The sequence below is a fragment of the Myxocyprinus asiaticus genome, chromosome 42 (assembly GCF_019703515.2).
Source record: "Myxocyprinus asiaticus isolate MX2 ecotype Aquarium Trade chromosome 42, UBuf_Myxa_2, whole genome shotgun sequence".
Taxonomy (NCBI): domain Eukaryota; kingdom Metazoa; phylum Chordata; class Actinopteri; order Cypriniformes; family Catostomidae; genus Myxocyprinus; species Myxocyprinus asiaticus.
The window spans coordinates 34982207-35001397 of record NC_059385.1 but is presented as its reverse complement, the minus strand read 5'-3'; the positions used below and the strand labels follow the sequence as shown (position 1 = coordinate 35001397).

Here is a 19191-nt window from a genome sequence, read left to right as displayed (position 1 = left end):
GCATTTGATATGGTACAATGGGATTATCTTTTTAAGGTTTTGGAAAATACGGGTTCGGAAATACTTTTATTGAATAGATTAAGTTATTTTATAGACACCCGGTAGTGGCGGTACAAACAAATGGATTAATTTCAGATTATTTTACTCTGGATAGGGACACCCGGCAGGGATGCCCTCTTTCCTCATTATTGTTCTGTTTTGCCCTGGAACCATTAGCAGCCACCATAAGAAAGGAGGATGATTTTCCAGGGTTGATGGCGGGAGGTGTGGCACATAAGCTTTTGCTTTACACAGATGATATTTTGTTATTCGTCTCCGACCCCACTAGATCTATGCCTTGCCGCCACAGGATTATGAATTCCTCCTCTAAATTCTCAGGATACAGAGTCAATTGGTCTAAATCCAAAGCTTTGTCTCTGACAGCGTACTGCCCAGTAACGGCATTTCAGCTGGGCGCCTTCCAGTGGCCCAAACAGGGCATTAAGTATTTGTGTATTTTATTCCCAGATTATTTGTGTGATTTAGTTAGTTAATTTTGACCCCTAATAAAAAGGTTTTTGAGCGATGTGGGCAGGTGGGCTTCATTACATTTAGCTATGATTGGGAAGGTTAATGTTATTAAAATTAATTGTATTCCAAAATTCAACTACCTGCTACAATCTCTCCCTGTAGATGTTCCCCTCTCTTAGTTTAAGCAATTTGATAGCATAAGTCCTTCATTTGGAATGGTAAGCGTCCCAGATTACATTTTAATAAGTTACAAAGGCTGACTGACAAAGGTGGGCTAGGCCTACCCAAGATTTTGTTCTGTTATTATGCATTTGGTCTCAGACATTTGGCTCATTGGTCGCTTTCACCTGAGAGAGCCCCTCCCTGGTTTTGTATTGAACAGGAAGTTCTTGCCTCTATTTCGCCATTGCAAAGCCTTTCTATCAAAGTAATCGGAGAAGTTAAATTACACCGTTATCTCGCATTTGCACTCGGTATGGACAAAAGTGTCCAGAGTATTTAATTCTGACCTTTATTTAAATGTTGCATCGAGCATATGGCTGAGCATCAAATTATGTATTAATAAGTCCCCTTTCTGCTGGTCAGAGTGGATTGTGAGGGAGGTTAATGCATTTGGTGACCTATAAGAGAGTGGAGTGTTGAGATCCTTTGAGAATTTGGTTCAACATTTTGGTATTCCCAGCTGCGTCAACTGCTCTGTACTATTTTTGGGAGTAGCATACACCCCCCTAAAGTGGCAGATACTCTGGGAGTGGTGATTACTGCTTTTGGAAAAGGTTACGAGGCATCAGTGTATTACTCCCTGTTAATTCATAGTCTGGGGGATGGAGCTTCAACTTCTCTCAAGAGATTATGGGAGAAAGATTTATGGGAGAAGAACTTGGTATTGGAGGATGGAGTGTGGGCTATGTCAAGTCTACATCTAGAGATGCAAGGGTGCGTCTGATGCAATTTAAGATTTTACAGTGATTTTATTGGACCCCCTCTAGATTGTATAGGCTTGGTCTCAAAGACACACCCACCTGCTGGTGATGCCAATCAGAAGACGGGGACACAACCCATGTTTTTTGGTGGTATGTTAAGATCCAAGAATTTTGGTTGAGGGTTCAGAGTTTTATGTGTGATGTATTGGGCACTCAAATTTCATTTTGCCCCATGCTCTGTATTCTAGGTGATGGGACGGTTATTAATATAGGGGATGAATACATAAAGAATTGGGTCCTGGCTGGTGTTATGATCGGAAGACAGGTCATCCTTAGGGGATGGAATTCGGCTGGAGCACCCTCGTTTTGGGAGTGGTGCACGGAGTTGGGCAGGGAAGGGTTTTAAGTTCATATAAGTTGATTCTGTATTTTCTGTCATGTTTATTTAATCTGTGACTGGAATCAATAAAAATTGTTAATAACAACAACAACAACAACAAAAAACTAGGCATTTATCACAGTGTTTTATTTTATCCAGTTCATAACGTTGGCCAAATTCCCCTTGTTTCTGATTATCATTTCAGTTTAATTAAAAAATTCTATATGCACTCACTCCACTGATACACTGTATGTGTGTTTGTGTTTGCATTTTGAGTATGGAATTGAAAATATAACATTTTGTGCACCTTTTAAAGTGTTGAACATTGAGGATCACCATGGTAGCTAAGCCCAAATATTTGTTTGAATACGGGTCATTTGTTACTGGGAAGTCAGGAAGTCTTTCGAACTGTCTGCATTTTACTGCAACAGCATTTTATTTAACTTGCACAGATATATATATTGATGCAAAACTTTCTCTAATCTTTCTCTTGCATTGAAGAGAATATGTAAACTATACTGTAACTATATCTCTAATATACAATTGGAAAGAAATATGTTTGTTTTACTTTTTTAAACAAGCCTATTTAATTCTTTGCACATTTTCTGTATTTCAGTGCATGCAAAACTATTCCAAATATTATATGTTATGTTGTATTTTTATTTGTATTATTACATGTTTGTTTCATTACTCAAAATACAGTATGTTTCTAAACTGAACTAATGTTGACATGACACAAATTGGGGAAAAATGCTTTGTATGGTGGTCAACGTGCGCAAGAAACGCAGAAGCAGCAGGAAGCCTGACTGGCTAAGAATAGTACTTACTGATGAAGTGGATCTACTTGAACACGAAATTGCTTCCTCAAACGGACCACTCCCTAAACTAATGCTCTGCTTGCTTATACTCAAGCGACAGGAGGGTGAACCACTGAAGCTCAGTAGATCTCTACTTAAAGAGACAGATTTCTGCTGATTCAGCGTCTCACTTGATCTGGACCTGCATGCAGTTCAAACAATGCATGTACGTACAAACACTGAACCATGAATTTTAAACCCAGAAGAGGAATGTTTTATGTTTAATAGCTATGTGTTGCTCTTAAAAATAAAGGGGAGTTTCATACAGGGAAGTTGTCATAAGGGTTATATCTTACTTTAAGGTTTTGACACAAAAGTCCAACATAATAAATCCTTGTTTTCTCTAGCAGGTGTTTTGTGTGTTGGTTTCAAACACCTAGTTCAGAAGTCTCCTAATTAAAATAATTTTTGTGAATTCAATCCAAAGGGAATGATGGGGAAGAGGGAAGACTTTCTTAGGTCATATAATTTTAACATTGACAAAGCTGTAGGTCTTCCCAGACTAGTGCCTGTGCCAGAACAAAGGAACACACTGGACCATTCAGACACAGACATACACATGGCTAAAGTTTTATGGACTAAAGATAACAGATTTTGTTATTATTGTGTCAAATTATTTTAATTAATGACCCAGTGACATTAACATTACACAATGTGTTTATGATTCTATATTATAGAGTTATATCAACTACAGAATCTTTACTTGATGGATTTATGGATTCATTAATTGAATTCTAATTGCCTCTACTAAATCACTATCTATAACACAGTCAGTGTTTGGAATTGACAACTGCATTTACTGTACTTACAGGTGTGAGTCTCGAAGTGTCCTGTACATGCAACAGCTTACTGTAGCGCTTAAATACTGTCTGTAAACGAATAACTAAAATCAAGCATGCTTTCTATTCCCACAATAGACGCAAATAACACCTGTAGTGGAAGTGACTACAGTAAATGTAGATGGCGACTTCCATTATGGAAATTTTCAAATTAGCAAAGGGTGAATTTAATTTACAAATCACTCCTTTTTGTTTTTATTAGCATTTTTCATACTGTCCCAACTTTTTGGGAATTGGGGTTGTATTTATACATTATCAAAGACATTAATAAAATCAAAAACATTTTCTAAGTTTAGCCTTTTTTTTTTTGGGTTTGAGGTGTTTTGAAGTGTCAGTTTTTGCAATGATGCCACATTATGCTTACAAACCTTGGTGTTACAAAGAGAAGACTTAAAGTAAAATTTGTGTTACCTATCATTTATTTCAAACATCCCAATTCAATAAATTAATAGAATAAATTTACATGGCATGGAGCAAGCTGAGGATCTGGGGCAAACGATGGTGCTAGCTTGGCGGCCAGGACGTGTATGGCACGTACTACCAAAAGTTTGAATAATGTACAGATTTTGGTGTTTCGGAAGGAAATTGGTACTTTAATTTACCAAAGTGGCATTCAATTGATCACAAAGTATCATCAGGACAAAAACAGTAAAAAAACAGCACCATCACTATTTGAAAAAAGTCATTTTGATGAAATCTCGACAGGCCCCTTTTCCAGCAGCTATCGCTCTAACACCTTATCCTTGAGTACTAGAAAAGCACTTGCCATTATATCAAACACAGCTGAAAGCTATTTGGTTCATTAAATGAAGCTTAACATTGTGTTTGTTTTGGCTTTGTAACTCAGAGGTTCTTGATTACATTTTATAATGCTTTTTATTGTATTGGAATATATAGTGTATTGCTTGGAATGAATTAAAAACAACTAACCAAGTGTGAGTTTAAAGTACATTCTTTTACCCTATAAAATGGCACGACTACTTCTAAAGATAACTTGTAAAAGTGTATGTATATGGAGAAAAAATGTGTCTGCTAATTGAAGTCTGTCCCAAATTTACGCTTTTATAACATGTGCACCCTCATGGACTTGGAGACTAGCACACTTTTGAGTCTCCACCAAAGTCTAGAATAAAAGGAAGACAACAAAGGTGTAGAACGGCATTTCAGACAGGGCCACCATACACCTAGGTCCATCGGGCCCGCCCACATGCAAGAAGACCCCTCCCATCTGTCCGGATGCCACTCCCCTCTCACCCTCCCCCAAATTTCCGCCACTCCCTCTCTCATTGAATCTATTAAGTGGGAAAAATTGAGGACAGAAAATGGCGACGGCGGGGAGCCGGACCTCGTCGTTAAGCGGATTAATAGACTCCAATAACGGCACAAACGTCGGGAATGGACCTCAGGGAAGCTCCAGTGGCTCCGGTCTTCTAAGCAGCAACGGGAAAGTGAGGAGAAATGCAGGGGAAAGTTCGCAGTGGAGGCGGAAGGTGAGGAGTGTAGATCTGGATAAATGCGAGAGCGGGACGGCGGCGCTGCACTTCCTCACGGTGTCCGGTCCCGGCTTGGTCCAGAGCGCATTACTGCAGCAGAGCCTCACCGAACCGCCGCTCGGCGACAAAACCAGCAATAATCTGTGTAACAGTGCTCAGGAATGGATGAAAAGCTCTTTAAAGAGCAGCAGCGAGGGTCTGAGCAATGAACATGGAGGAACTGTTGCAGCGGACGTGAACACTTCACACATCAGGTAAAAATAACTCCGAAACTCTTCGCTTGTGTTTATTATGCTGTAGGAGGAACTTAACAAACGCGACAGATTGAAGATTAGCCGTTTAAACATCTCTGATAGCGCTCCCTCTGTGTTTTCATGTAATATGCTTGATGTTTCTCGCTTATATCTTATTTATATTTGATCTTTCACACAAATCCTTTCAGGTGTTTTTAACCCCCCCGGAAGACTTGACATTTGTTTATTTCTCTGCTCATCTACTGAGAACTTTTTAAAGTGCATACTTTAAACCGACAGTTTGGATTGATTTCTGCGGCATTGTGAAGCTCAAACTTTTTCGAGAAGTTGTTTTTTGACATTTGCGCAAGTTCATGCCCAGTTGACAAGTAAACATGACTTATTTGTTGTGAATATGGCATGAAGATTGTTTCTGCTCTGGTGGTGACACACATTGTACATTTTGGCATAAACACTGACGTGTTTTTGTCTAGTTATATCTATTGTTTACTCATTGTTAGTACTGAATACTAAATAATACTATTTAGTCCAGTTCATATTTGAATTGCTGGTGAGAAAAGGAAAACACAAGTTCTTCTTAAAAGACTGCACTCCTAAAGCTGTGTAAATATGATCATGTGGTGGAAGTTCAGTGTCTGCAGGTTGAATGACAGCTTTTTATTTAGAAGGAAGACTGCTAGTGCAGGATTTGATGCAACCTGAGCTGCAGACTTTGAGACTGTAAAGATAATGAGAGTTGAATGGATGCTGAAAGCTAAAAAAACCAATGGTAGAAGATCTGCATGCCATTGTGAGCTCTGTTTCCCAGGGTAATCGACTGTTGAAAGTTACTTGAATCTCCTGTGATCACGCAGGTGGAATTCCTGCAATGGAGTTGCTTGTTTGTAAACCTGGTTCACATATGTTGCACACTGTACTCATGTGAATTCGTTTTGAGATTGATATTGTGACCCATATAGATCAAAAGTGTCATACGTCATGTTATTTTTACAGTTTTGTTGTGTTGCATGTTTCTAAAGTCACACAGAGATTCAGAGTCTGTGATCCCAAACACCTTGTTTTACGTCAGCGAGCTTATTCATTTACTACTGTTTCCCCTCAGGTGAGAACTGGAGCTACAGTCTTGGTGGTTTCATGCATGTTTTGTGAACATTACAGGTTGAAATGGTGCTGTTGAAACTAGAAGCAGATGTTCCTTTGCTTGAGTATACTATTATGACAACTCGTATACCGGAACCATTTTTGTTGAAAGATCAGAGCAGCTCCTTTCAATGTTCCCTGGACTGTTTTTGTCCATGTTAAAGATGAAGTGTGTAATTGCTGCACCATTAGCGGCACCAAATAGTATTTCAGAAATGCCTGTTTTCAAATGGGTACCACACCAAACACAGAGACACAGTGACAATGTTTACGTGCACTTAAGGAAGAATAAGAATACACCCGTAGAATGTGTATTATGTGGCCATGTAAACGCATAAGCAGTGCTCTTACAGATTTTTGAGGAGTATGCATGTGCTTGAACAGACTGAATAACAAACGTAATTTGATGGAGCCCAGCAACAAGTCAACACTTCTGGAAGTACAGTAGGAAAAGCACATACACTATAAACTATACCCATTTATACACACCAGTGTAAAATATCGACTGTCCCTCACTTTTGCGTTTATGTGCTCAAGTACTTTTGGGGAATCCCAGAGTTTTAGGAAAGAGGGAATCCCCTCTATTGCAGTGCAGTTCCAATGCAGGTCATGATAGAAAGTTAAGGAAACAAACACAGCAACAACTCTTGAATATCTGGAAATAAAACAAAAACAACAGAGAATAAAATAGCGAAGTCTTCCTCAGATGCCATGTTTGTTATTTACACAAGCGTCATTGGAAATTACATTGCTGTGGAGAAGGCTGTTTTCTGACATGAATACTCGACTAATCAAATAATCATTCTGCACCAGATAGTCGAATATTAAAAACGCTACTTGAATATTGTAAATTGATTTTCCTTTCCGCATTTGCCTTACTGTAATTTCCCTTTGAATCTCTCATCACATCTCGCAGTTACAATTGATTCCACTGTGGGGAGCTATGGAAATGTGTGTCATCGAGTTGTTGGATGAGAGAAGATATCATGATGTCTGTGCTTTGGAAAGCAAAGCCAAATGTGGAAATACTTGTAATACTTTTATTTTTTTTATTCTTGTTGGAGTCACGCAAACCAGCTGATGAGGATCTGCTTTTATGGTGGAAAACAAATGGTGCGAGAAACTCAGAATCTTATATGTGTGGGAAATCTCTGAAAACCGACAGAGCACATTTTATATAAAAAAGCTAACTTTCACCACTTTTTTTTTTTTCAGAATAATAACACATGAAATGATAAAAATGCAATATGTTTATATATGTACGATATACCGGTATGCTTTCAGTATTGTTTTTAATGTTAGGGCCTGGTGAGTGCAAATGTAATTTTATTTATTTATTTATTTATTTATTTTTTAATCGTTTTTTTCGTTTTTTTCATTGTTTGTCAGAGTTATCTTATTTGAAACAGTTCTTGGTAATGTTTGTGAAAAAAACAAAATACACATTTCGCGTACGTGCCATACTTGTTATTTTTAACTTAAATTTACGAGTAATTGAGTACTCATTTTTAAAGAATACACCACTTATACTGTGCATGTAAACGGGAATGCCACTTTCTCGCAGTAAACCTCTTTCTGGTGTCCATGTAAACATACTCGGTGTTTACATGTTTCAGGGGAATCAACCTACAAATGGACTACCTGTAGTTGTCTCTGCATATTAATTACATTTTGTCGATATTTTGTCATGTCATATTCATACATTTTATTTAGCTTAAATCTGCATGAAATGGCATATCATTTAGGTCAATGAAAGTAAAATGTTTTGTTTAACTGTAACAGACCAAACTTTAATCCAACATTTGAAAAATGTATAAATGTTTATTAATTAAACACGTTTCAGGCATATAAAATTACAACAAAAACTAATGTCCTTGTGAAAACCTGAGCTCCTGAAATAATAGCATACAGTTAATATACTGAAGTATTAACTACTTTTCAATTTACTGTATTCTGAATTCCTCATGCTTTGCACACTGTTATTAATTTTCTGTGTTTAGTCTGTCGCACTGAGTGTAGTGCATTTTTATGTTTGGAAACAGCGTATTCACAAAACAAGTTACACATTCTGACTTGCAATTAACTTGGTTCAAGTTCAGCTGTTAATTCACTTCATTGTCTGTGAAGATGTAAGTTGAAATATTACATCGTGTGCGCACAAAATGTTGTCATCACAGCTGCAAGCGGACAGTCTTTGTGTATCGCCATATACTTTTAAAGGCTGAATGCTCGACCATGCGCAAGACAGAGCGGCATGCGGGAAAAATGCAGACTGGCTGCCTGAACTGTGATCTTGTCCTCAGATAAAGCTGTGATCCAAGGGTTCATTCTGTCAAAATCAAGTAAATAGCTGCGGAAAAGCTTATTCATGAGATGTCAACAAACAACATGGAAAATGACTTGTGGCCATTAGGGTGATGACTCCCTGCAAATTTCAAGCCGATTTCAAACAGGTTTCCCAAACAAGTTTGAGATCTGTTTTGTGGTCTGCAACTAGTCGGAGCGATCTGAAACTTCTAGTTGCAGACTAGAAACATCAAAGGTGACATGTCATGCAGGGCTCGACTTTAATTCTTGTCCGGGACAAGTGGATTTTTGATGGGACAAGTAATAGCTGCACGCTGTTTGACTGGCAAGCTGCTTGTGTGTGCGCGCCATGCTTTACATGCATGTGTGCTCCTAGATCGCTCACGCTAATGCTGATACACGCCTAAACAATCAAATACAGAGGTTTGAGAACACCTGGCAAGGGATCTGAGACCATTCCTTCATACGGAATCTCTACAGATCCTTCAAATTCAGAGGTCCATGTTGGTGGACTCTCCTCTTCAGTTCACTCCACAAATTTTCTATGGGGTTCATGTCATGGGACTGGCATGGCCATGGGAGAACCTTGATTTTGTGGTCAGTGAACCATTTTTGTGTTGATTTTGATGTTTGTTTTGGATCATTGTCCTGCTGAAAGATCAAACAAGGGCCCATTGTAAGCTTTCTGGCAGAGGCAGTCAGGTTTTGATTTTTTTTTTTTTTATCTGTTGGTATTTGATAGAGTCCGTGATGCCATGTATCCAAACAAGATGTCTAGGACCTCTGGCAGAAAAACAGCCCCACAACATTAAAGATCCATCACCACATTTAACCGTGGCATTGGGTACTTCATCTCTGTGTGCGCCAAACCCATCTCTAGTGTTTGCTGCCAAAAAGCTCTTTTTTTGTTTCATCTGACCATAATGTCCGGTCGCATTTGAAGATCCAGTAGTGTCTGGCAAACTGGAGATGCTTGAGTTTGTTGTTGGATGAGAGCAGAGGCTTTTTTTCTTGAAACCCTCCCAAACAACTTGTGGTGATGTATGAGATATATATTTTATATATATATATATATATTTTTTTTTTTTTTTTTTTTTTTTTTTTTTTTTTTGCAACCAGCTGCATTAAGTACTGCAGTGCATCTCCTCCTCATGGACTGCACCAGATTTGCCAGTTCTTGCTGTGAGATGTTACCCCATTCTTCCACCAAGGCATTTGCAAGTTCCCAGATATTTCTGGGGGGAATGGCCCTAGCCCTCACCCTCTGATTCAACCGGTCTCAGACGCGCTCAATGGGATTGAGATCCAGGCTCTTCGCTGGCCATGACAGAACACTGACATTCCTGTCTTGCAGGAAGTCACGCACAGAACGACCAGTATGGCTGGTGGCATTGTCATGCTGGAGGGTCATGTCAGGATGGGCCTGCAGGAAGGGTACCACATGAGGGAGGAGGATGTCTTCCCTGTAACACACAGCATTGAGATTTCCTGCAATGACAACAAGCTCAGTCTGATGATGCTGTGACACACTGCCCCAGACCATGACAGACCCTCCACCTCCAAATCGATCCCGCTCCAGAGTACAGGCCTCGGTGTAATGCTCATTCCTTCGATGATAAACGCGAGTCTGACCATCACCCCTGGTGAGACAAAACCGCGACTCGTCAGTGAAGAGCACTTTTTGCCAGTCTTGTCTCAGCCTCTCTCAGCCTATTGTGGACAGTCTGAGCACTGATGGAGGGATTGTGTGTTCCTGGTGTAACTCGGGCAGTTGTTGTTGCCATCCTGTACCTGTCCCGCAGGTGTGATATTCGGATGTACCGATCCTGTAAAGGTGTTGTTACACGTGGTCTGCCACTGCAAGGATGATCAGCTGTCCTTCCTGTCTCCCTGTAGTGCTGTCTTAGGCGTCTCACAGTACGGACATTGCAATTTATTGCCCTGGTCACATCTGCAGTCCTTATGCCTCCATGCAGCATGCCTAAGGCACTTTCACACAGGGACCCTGGGCATCTTTCTTTTGGTGTTTTTCAAAGTCAGTAGAAAGGTGTCTTTAGTGTCCTAAGTGTTTATAACTGTGACCTTAATTGCCTACTGTCTGTAAGCTGTTAGTGTCTTAAAGACTGTTCCACAGCTGCATGTTCATTAATTATTTATGGTTCATTGAACAAGCATGGAAAACATTGTTTAAACCCTTTACAATAAAGATCTGTAAAGTTATTTGGATTTTTACAAAATTATCTTTAAAATACAGTGTCCTGAAAAAGGGACGTTTCTTTTTTTTGCTGAGTTTTTTTATTCCATTATTTAAGTCATGGCTGAACAATTTCATGGTCCTTGTTACCCAGGTGCGCTAAAAAAATTTAAAATATGAATGGGAATATACTTCAGATATATTTTACTCATAAGAATTTTTAGGGGTGTCAGTAATAGTGGCCAACGTGTTTGAAAAAAAATATTTTTTAATAATGAGATATAATTGAAAGAGGGGAAATTTTACTTCAATTAAAGGTTAGATTTTTGTAAAAAATGTTTTAATGAAAGATCAAAAAAAAAATTTCACAGCCCTCTTTGCTCATATTTACCTAGGGTGCCAATATTTTTGGCCACCACTGTAAATACATTTCAAAATTCCATCTTGGTGAGGTGTTCATGTAAATATTATGTCTAAAGTGTATCAAAATGTAGGACTTGTGACCTAATAGACCTAATCGACCTGCAGCTGTCTAGTGTGGTGTTAATTTTAATCGAACGAGAACCACTCACTGGTCTTGGCTGTATAACTTTAGTAGCTAACATAAAACTAATTATAGTGTAATAATTATAATCATACAGTGAAGACCAGTAGTAGTTTTATGTTGAGTTCATTTTGAATGTATTGTTTGCTTGAATACTTAATAGGCTACTGCTGTTTAAATACTGCTGTATTTTTATTTTTTTCTATTTATTGCTGTTTTTGGTTTTATTACTGACTGTTTACTACTCCTTGAATAATTACTATGATCTTAAACAATTCTTACATAATTAACAAATTAGTTTATTTTTTGTTTTGGTATTGAAGCTGGTATCAAAAATCATCAAATTTCACTTCTGACTACTGAAATTTTGGGTTTGTTACAATGTATATAGTCTATTGTGCATGCTGGATCTTGCTGCAATAACATGATGAAAAAGTAGATCTCATTCCATAGAAGTGTGAGCACCCCTGCTGTAAATGATGGCGATGGAGGCTTTTCTTTATTTGACTACCGTGCGTAACATAACTACCATTTGACAATAGCCTCCTCCCCTAACCAGCAGTTTATATATGCTATCACAGAGAATCGAGTTGATTAGGTTGGGCATCTGTCTTAATTTTAGAAAACATACAACAGAAATTTTGAAATGTTACTACTTGAGCATGTAACCAATACTTCTCTCTCTCCAGACAAGTAACTTTTTTTATTTGGATAAGTGAATGACCAATTTACTTGTCCGTAGAACAAGCAAATCACAGGGCTTATAATTATTTTCCAGGTTCAATACAAATTAAGATCAGTTGACAGCATTTATGGCATAATGTTGATTACCACAAAAAATAATTTATACTCGTCCCTCCTTTTTCTTTAAAAAAAAAAGCAAAAATGGAGGTTACAGTAAGGCACAACAATGGAATTGAATGTGGCCAATATTTAGATTGTATGGCAACGAATTTGTAAAATTGGCTAACTTTACAGAGAAAATGTAAGTGATTTATCACACTAAAATTATGTTAACATGCATATTGTTTATGTCTTCTAGCTAGACTTTTGAAACACTGAGTATTTTAATGTTTACGGATTGGCCCCATTCACTTCCATTGTAAGTGCATCACTATAACCCAGATTTTTGCTTTTTTTTTTTTTTTAAGAAAAGGAGGGGCAAGTAAAAAGAAAAATTTGTGGTAATAATGAACATTATGCCACAAATGCTGTCGATTTGAGCTTAACTTGTATTGAACCCAGAATACTCCTTTAATGTCGATCCCTGTCATGTAATGTGTACTAGGCTGCAACAAACACATATTTAAAAGGTCCAGGAGCTTCTTGTAGAATTTCCAAAGCCTTTCGTTTAGAAATCAGAAAGAGATGCGTATTATTACAGTTGTCAGTTATGTGGACTGAATTGCTTAATTGCTCGGCAGATATTTTTTGCAATCGAGGCTTAAAGTTGTGAAATAACTGCTGGTTGCGCCTGGAGTGCAACTGGAGTTTCCTGTAGGGGTGGAGGAAAAAAATAGATTTTAAAATAGTCTCCCTCATGAAAAATATATTTTAAGTTTAATTAAACAATTAGCTTAAATTATTATATCATTATTTAGCTTGATATGCTAATACAATGGTAGATATATACTGTATGGAGCTTTATTTGTGCCGAGCTCCACAATAGCAGGTTTTCTCTCCAGCAAGAAGTTTCATCTCTGGAATTTAGTCCTTTAATGCACTGCTGCTGCAGCCATCAAACTGCTGCTTGTTCACTGTCAGACATCAGATCCTCTGCTGTAAGCAATGTTCCTGTTATTATGCATAATAGGGTTGCCACGGTGTATGGTGTTACCGGTTTTACTCTGTACAAGGGACAACACCTGTGTGAAATTTTATACCGGGTAAAAGGGGGAAACATTATGAATGGAACGTCCAATATCAATAGCCTAACGAATAGAATAGCCTTAAATAAAGAATAGTTGCCTAATGAAGAGTTTGCAACCCATGATAAATGAACTTAAATAACACATTGAAAGCCAGATGTTCTTTACCAACGTATCAAATTCTCAGGGGGTGCTGAGAGCAAATTAGTGGGGAGGGGGGGGTTGGGTTACAAATGGGGGGCGTTTATCAGTCATAATCAAATCTATCGTCAAGTTCCTCTTTGCATTAAAACGTTTATCTAGACTTGGTGTATATCAGTTGGTTTTCTATTAAACGGGTTGGTACGCATTTGTACCGCGGTTCATCTGATTTTGAAGTCTAGTGACGCATCTGAAGTATCTGGTTTAGCAGCGTCAAATACACAGGCGGAGGCACAATGGATATGAGATAGATACGGCTCAATGGACAGAGCAGCACGAGCACAAAGATCTTAAAGCTCGAGCTCTTAAACTTGCAGCTTTGTGAGAATCAGTGAGAAGCAAGGTGTGAGAAACGGAAACCATTTGAATTTGACACTGAATTCTAAATCACCAACCTTGAATTTACTATAGTAACACTAACTGTACATTAGGCAGAAATCCCTTTGGGGTAAGGGAATGAAAGTAGGGAGGCATTCACCCAAAAAAAATTGTGAACCACTGGTCTACTCGTTAACCATAAATGGCCAGTCCGATGCTGGATAAGATACAACCTCTAGAGAAAAAAAAAAATCACAGGCCTTTGATGCAGCGAAGCAATTGCTTGAGGTTTAAATACTGTTCTACAGTTCCACGTTAAGATCAGAGACCATTTGTCATAATGATTAACGGCCTGCATTGGTTTAGATAAGACGTTCTTGACACAAAGAGAGAGAAGGCAGGCTAAAAAAAACAACGAGGGTGTACGTTCTTATGTGGCACCCAAACTTGGGCAGTGAGTCAGTGGCGTTTGAGTGTGAAATGTGACACTTTGCTTCTTAAAATGGCATTCAGTGAAGTCAAGGTGAATTATTACGGTTGCCATAATTCAAAGAAGATTTTAAGAAGTAAATGTAGCTTTCTTATAGTAGTCTAATCTCTGTCTTGGTGCATACTTTTCAGAGTACTTTGTATTATGGCATTTCTCATGTTACGGTCTCCTCTGGATGAATTGCTTATTTTGTGGCATTCCTTGTTTGTAAGTCATATTAAAAGTGTCTTTAGCTGATGAAAGCAACTTGTAAATGACTAAAAGAATAAAAAAGGTATGTGCAATACCAGAATTATGTGCGTAGTGCATGGCCAGATTGTTTACTCCAATTTGCTGTTGGTCTGAAAACAGACTTGATTTGTCCTTGCACAATACATTTCCAGCAAGGTTGAAGAAGTGAAATGTAAAAAGTTTGTTGGCCATGAGCTGTTGGTAAAATTTTTGTTGTATAAGTTGCTAAGCAGGAGTAATAATACTCTGAAATTAAATCCTTCACGTGGAGATCAGAAGTCACAATTTGTGACAGCTTTCTTGACACCTTGAGGTTCGAAACATAAAACTGGGGGAGGGTTGGGAGGGGGTGATCTGAAATTTTAAAGCAATCTCACTTACATCTCCAGGGGGGCTAGACTATAAAACATACACACACACTCGCACACAAAAATGAACTGGTGAGATTAAAACACAGAGCAATTATTTTTTTATTTGTCAAATAAAACTAATCAGTCACAATGCTAAACACACAAACTGAGAAATGAGGAAGTGAGAAAATAATACGCCCACAATGCAGAACACACACACAAACACAGAAATAAATGGGTGAGAATAAATCAGCCAGGAGTCAGAACAGACAACATAACACACACAGAAATAAATGGGTTACACTAACACAGCCAGAACGGAGAACGCAGAACACACACAGAGAACAAAGAACAAATTCTGAATCGCCCTAATATACGAAAGAATACCTTTTCCTATGTGGGAAAGTGTACAGGTGCCTCACCTTCCAGACAAAATAATGAATTTTTCTGTTATGGAAAAAGACATTTTCTCACTTTCTAAGTTATAAATTTGGCCTCGTCTAGCCTTGCTCACAGTTCATACTGTAGCAGCACCATGGCGAAACGCTTTACTGTTCAGGAGACCCTGTAGCCATCTACTGGCTATTATTGTCACGACATGATTTGAACCAAGTCATGCTATTTTTAGTTTGTTAACCAGATGGCAACAATCTGCCTCCAATATATGTCACATTCTCATTTTCTTAATGTTTCAACTTATAGAAGATTTTTACTGTACTAATGTTTCATAAAATTGCTTATTTACATATGCAAATTAATGGTAAAATTCAGAAATTTTTCAAAATAGCATAAAATCCCCAAATAAGTGCATAATTTTCATGCTGTTACTTCAGGGAAGAAGAAATGGATAATTATCTTCATCATCCTCAAAAAAAATTACACCTTTGCTCTTTCCTGTCAAAATTTAACTAACAACAAGATAAGTGTACAAAGTTTGCACCTCAGTGGAGTTGGCACCCCAGATCAGGGGTTCTTAAACTTTCTCAGCCCAGGACCCAAATATGACACTTTGTGTTTACCTGGGACCCATACTTACAGAATTGTGTAACAAGCTGTATTTGCTATATTCAAAAATGTACTAAAATGTTTCTGATAGGGATGTTAATGGTTAACCAAAAATCGATTAATATTTTAAGAGGAAAATGCCAATACTTGCATTTATTAAGTGTATTAATTTAAATTATATTTAAACAGTAGGCTACATGCACATATTATTTGGAGTCATCCACGTCTGTTTTGCGATATTAACGTTAATGATTAATCGATTAATTGATCGTTAATTTCCACGACAACCAATTATGAAAATGTCTGAAAATTGACATGCCTAGTTTCTGATTTAGACAGACTCTTACAGAAATCATTAATCTTTCACAGATTCAAAAAACATGATAACTGCAATTAAAATTAACAAGCACACGAACTTGCACACTCTTGAGGGTCATCTAGTTTGAACTTGAAAGCATCATATTTTGTAACACCTAAAAACATGAACCATGGCAACCATAGTTCTGCCAAAAAGACTTTAATGTGTTGTTTGGGACACAGCTATATACTATGCACTTTTAAAATATACTATGCTCTCAGCCATGTAGTGTATGAATTTTCAAAGTGTAGCATCATCCCAAATGGAACACTTAACGTTTTTTTATTACACGGAAGCATTCGCCATTTAACAGCTGACTGAAGTGATGTTTCAAGCGCAGGTGATAGCTTTAGCAGGTTAGCCAACATCAGTTCAACACTTGTATCTTAAACAACATACATATTCACACAGCTTGGGGTGATGGAAAAGCATTCAACTCACATTTGTAAGGTGCTGTATCCACTGAAGTTTCGCTAGCTGCTACATTCTTCATTATTTACAACTGTTTTGTCAGACCAGCAGTTCAGCCAGGTAACTCCGCCCCTTCTGCTATGTAAGGCAAGCCGTGTGCACTGAGTGCATGAAGTGTCCAACATTCCACACTCGGTTGAAAAAGTGCATCATCCGGGTACTTAAAGTACTTTTGCTGCATGTTTGGTGAAAACATACTACTCGAACTACCTACACTACAAAATGGATTAGAATAGTGCAGAATTGTGCAGTTTGGGACGCACCATACATACATATATATATAAACAAACAAATAAAAAAATAACTGGTGGCAACTTATTAGTCAGGAAAAGATTCTGAATGCTTTTTACACAGGTGATAACATCAGTTTAAAGTTTTATAGTAGGCATAGAAACAATAATTGCAGTAACTATGATGTTTGGCAGAAACTATGCACTGAAAAAAGGAAAGCAGCTCTATTGAAAGTACTAATCTAGTACACTTAAAATAAACTTAATGAATTTATGTTTGCGATGAGAACATTAATATTTTACATAAGTCCAAGTGAAATTCAACACGGTTATCAAAAAGTGATATGATCACATTACTATGAAATGTTCAAATGGATTCAGACTGGATTGTGTTCACTCAACGTGATTTTTACTGATTGCTCAATTAACTTAAAGCTGCACTCTGTAATTTTGTTCTCTCAAGTGACATCTGTGGTTGAAACGTAAAATTGCAAGCAATTTGCGGAAGAATACATGATGTCAGTCGTGTTTTGGCACTGCTCTTCTAGCGGATGAATCTCCCAATTTGAGCTTACCTGGACATTGCCTGTGTGTGATCATGACTGGAGATATTCAGAGCCAGAGTCATAACGTGTTATTTTCATGTTGATATTATGTTATAAGATTAAACATTTGAAACAGAAATATTACTTGCTTTGATGAAGATAAACAACACTCTTATTTACATATTTGAATACATTTTACACTCACTTTTCTGACAATACACTCAAAGCCCTTTATTTCTTTGACATTTTTATACTATATTTTCCAGCCTCAGTTACTACAATAGCATGTCTATGCAATGCACACAATAACACCGTAAACTAAAAACATAAAACGAGGATTCAATAACGATGGGGATAAAATATACTTTATTAAACGTAAAAATAATGTTTAAATACGCAATATAACAATTACAAGAAGTAAATTTCAGAAGTCATACATATTAAACGTCACCGGACAACGTAGATAAATCATGATCGGTTAACACACGAGTAATATTTGATTCATAAAAGCATGACAAGCAATAGTAGCTTCAACAACCCTACCAGAAAACATATCCAAGCATTATAGCAGGTAAACAACTTAACCAAACGGATAAACATCCATCTAGACTGAAACGATTCTGTCTTGAACTGTGTGAGTGTTACTGAAATGGCTGAACAGCGTAGTTAGTTTCTCCAGCCGGAACATGAGAAAGCCAGCACTTCTTTCCTGTGTATGCGGACATGACATAATGACGCAAGGATGAACATCATAAGCCAGCGATTTTGTGGCAAATCGAACCCGACAGCTCAAAATGCAAATAATCTTTTATAGGCTTACCATAGTCAATCAGGGTAAGGGGACCTTTAAGACTTCAATGTCAACGCCCACTGTTCTGATTGACTACCATTGTGCAGCACTTCAAATACAGCCATATTTAAAACTCAGTCAGAAGAAAATTAATATCTTCACATTATAATTTATAAAAATACATTTCAGGGTTAACACATAATGTACACCCAACACATTTCATCTTAATGTATCAAAATGTTCACTCAAGCACAGCAACTATCAAACAGTCATAACATTTGAAACATTCACGAATAAAACTGTTGACATTACTCACGGGTTTGGTAGTGTTTAACTGCCGCATCTTTCAATAACATTTCCTTTGCAAAACTTGAATCATATTGTGACTGGTTCACAAGCAGTCGTCGCTGGTATAAGCCCAAAAACACATACAATCCACAATTAAATGTTCTGAATACACAAACATAATACAATCCATGGTGATGTTGGGTGCTTCAACAGGTCAAAGCAGAGACGCTGGTCATCACATGAGCGAAATCGCACATCATCTGTTTTTGTTTAAACACAGAACGGCATGTGTTTCTCCCAGTCGGTGGCAGCAGCAGAATGAGAAGTATTTTTAAAAGTTGCGCTTGTACCGCTCTTAAAAGATTGCACACATCTAGTGCATGATTACAAAAGACCAACAATTAAATATAGCACAGATGGGCGAAAACGGTCAAGGATACCTTCAAAACAGCACAACAGCAAGTTGAAATATAATGGGGTCTCCTTTTTAGAGTTATAACTTGATATTGCGTCTTTTAAAAGAGATGTGAGATGCATGATAATGGTCAAAGCCGTTCATCTAGTGCATGTTTATGTAGAAAAACATTTAAACCCAGATAGGCACAT

At 37.7% G+C, this 19191-nt stretch overlaps 1 protein-coding gene across 2 annotated transcripts in view; it reads left to right on the top strand.

Annotated features, from left to right (window-relative positions):
* The first annotated feature begins 4817 nt into the window (after positions 1-4817).
* The window catches only part of LOC127432324 (mitogen-activated protein kinase kinase kinase 1-like), a 167133-nt gene continuing 152759 nt past the window's right edge, over positions 4818-19191 (top strand). For both annotated transcript variants that reach the window (XM_051683223.1, XM_051683222.1), the window contains exon 1: positions 4818-5255. In XM_051683223.1, coding sequence (XP_051539183.1) covers positions 4831-5255 — 425 coding nt within the window. In that variant the 5' untranslated portion in view covers positions 4818-4830. The remainder of the gene's footprint in view (positions 5256-19191) is intronic.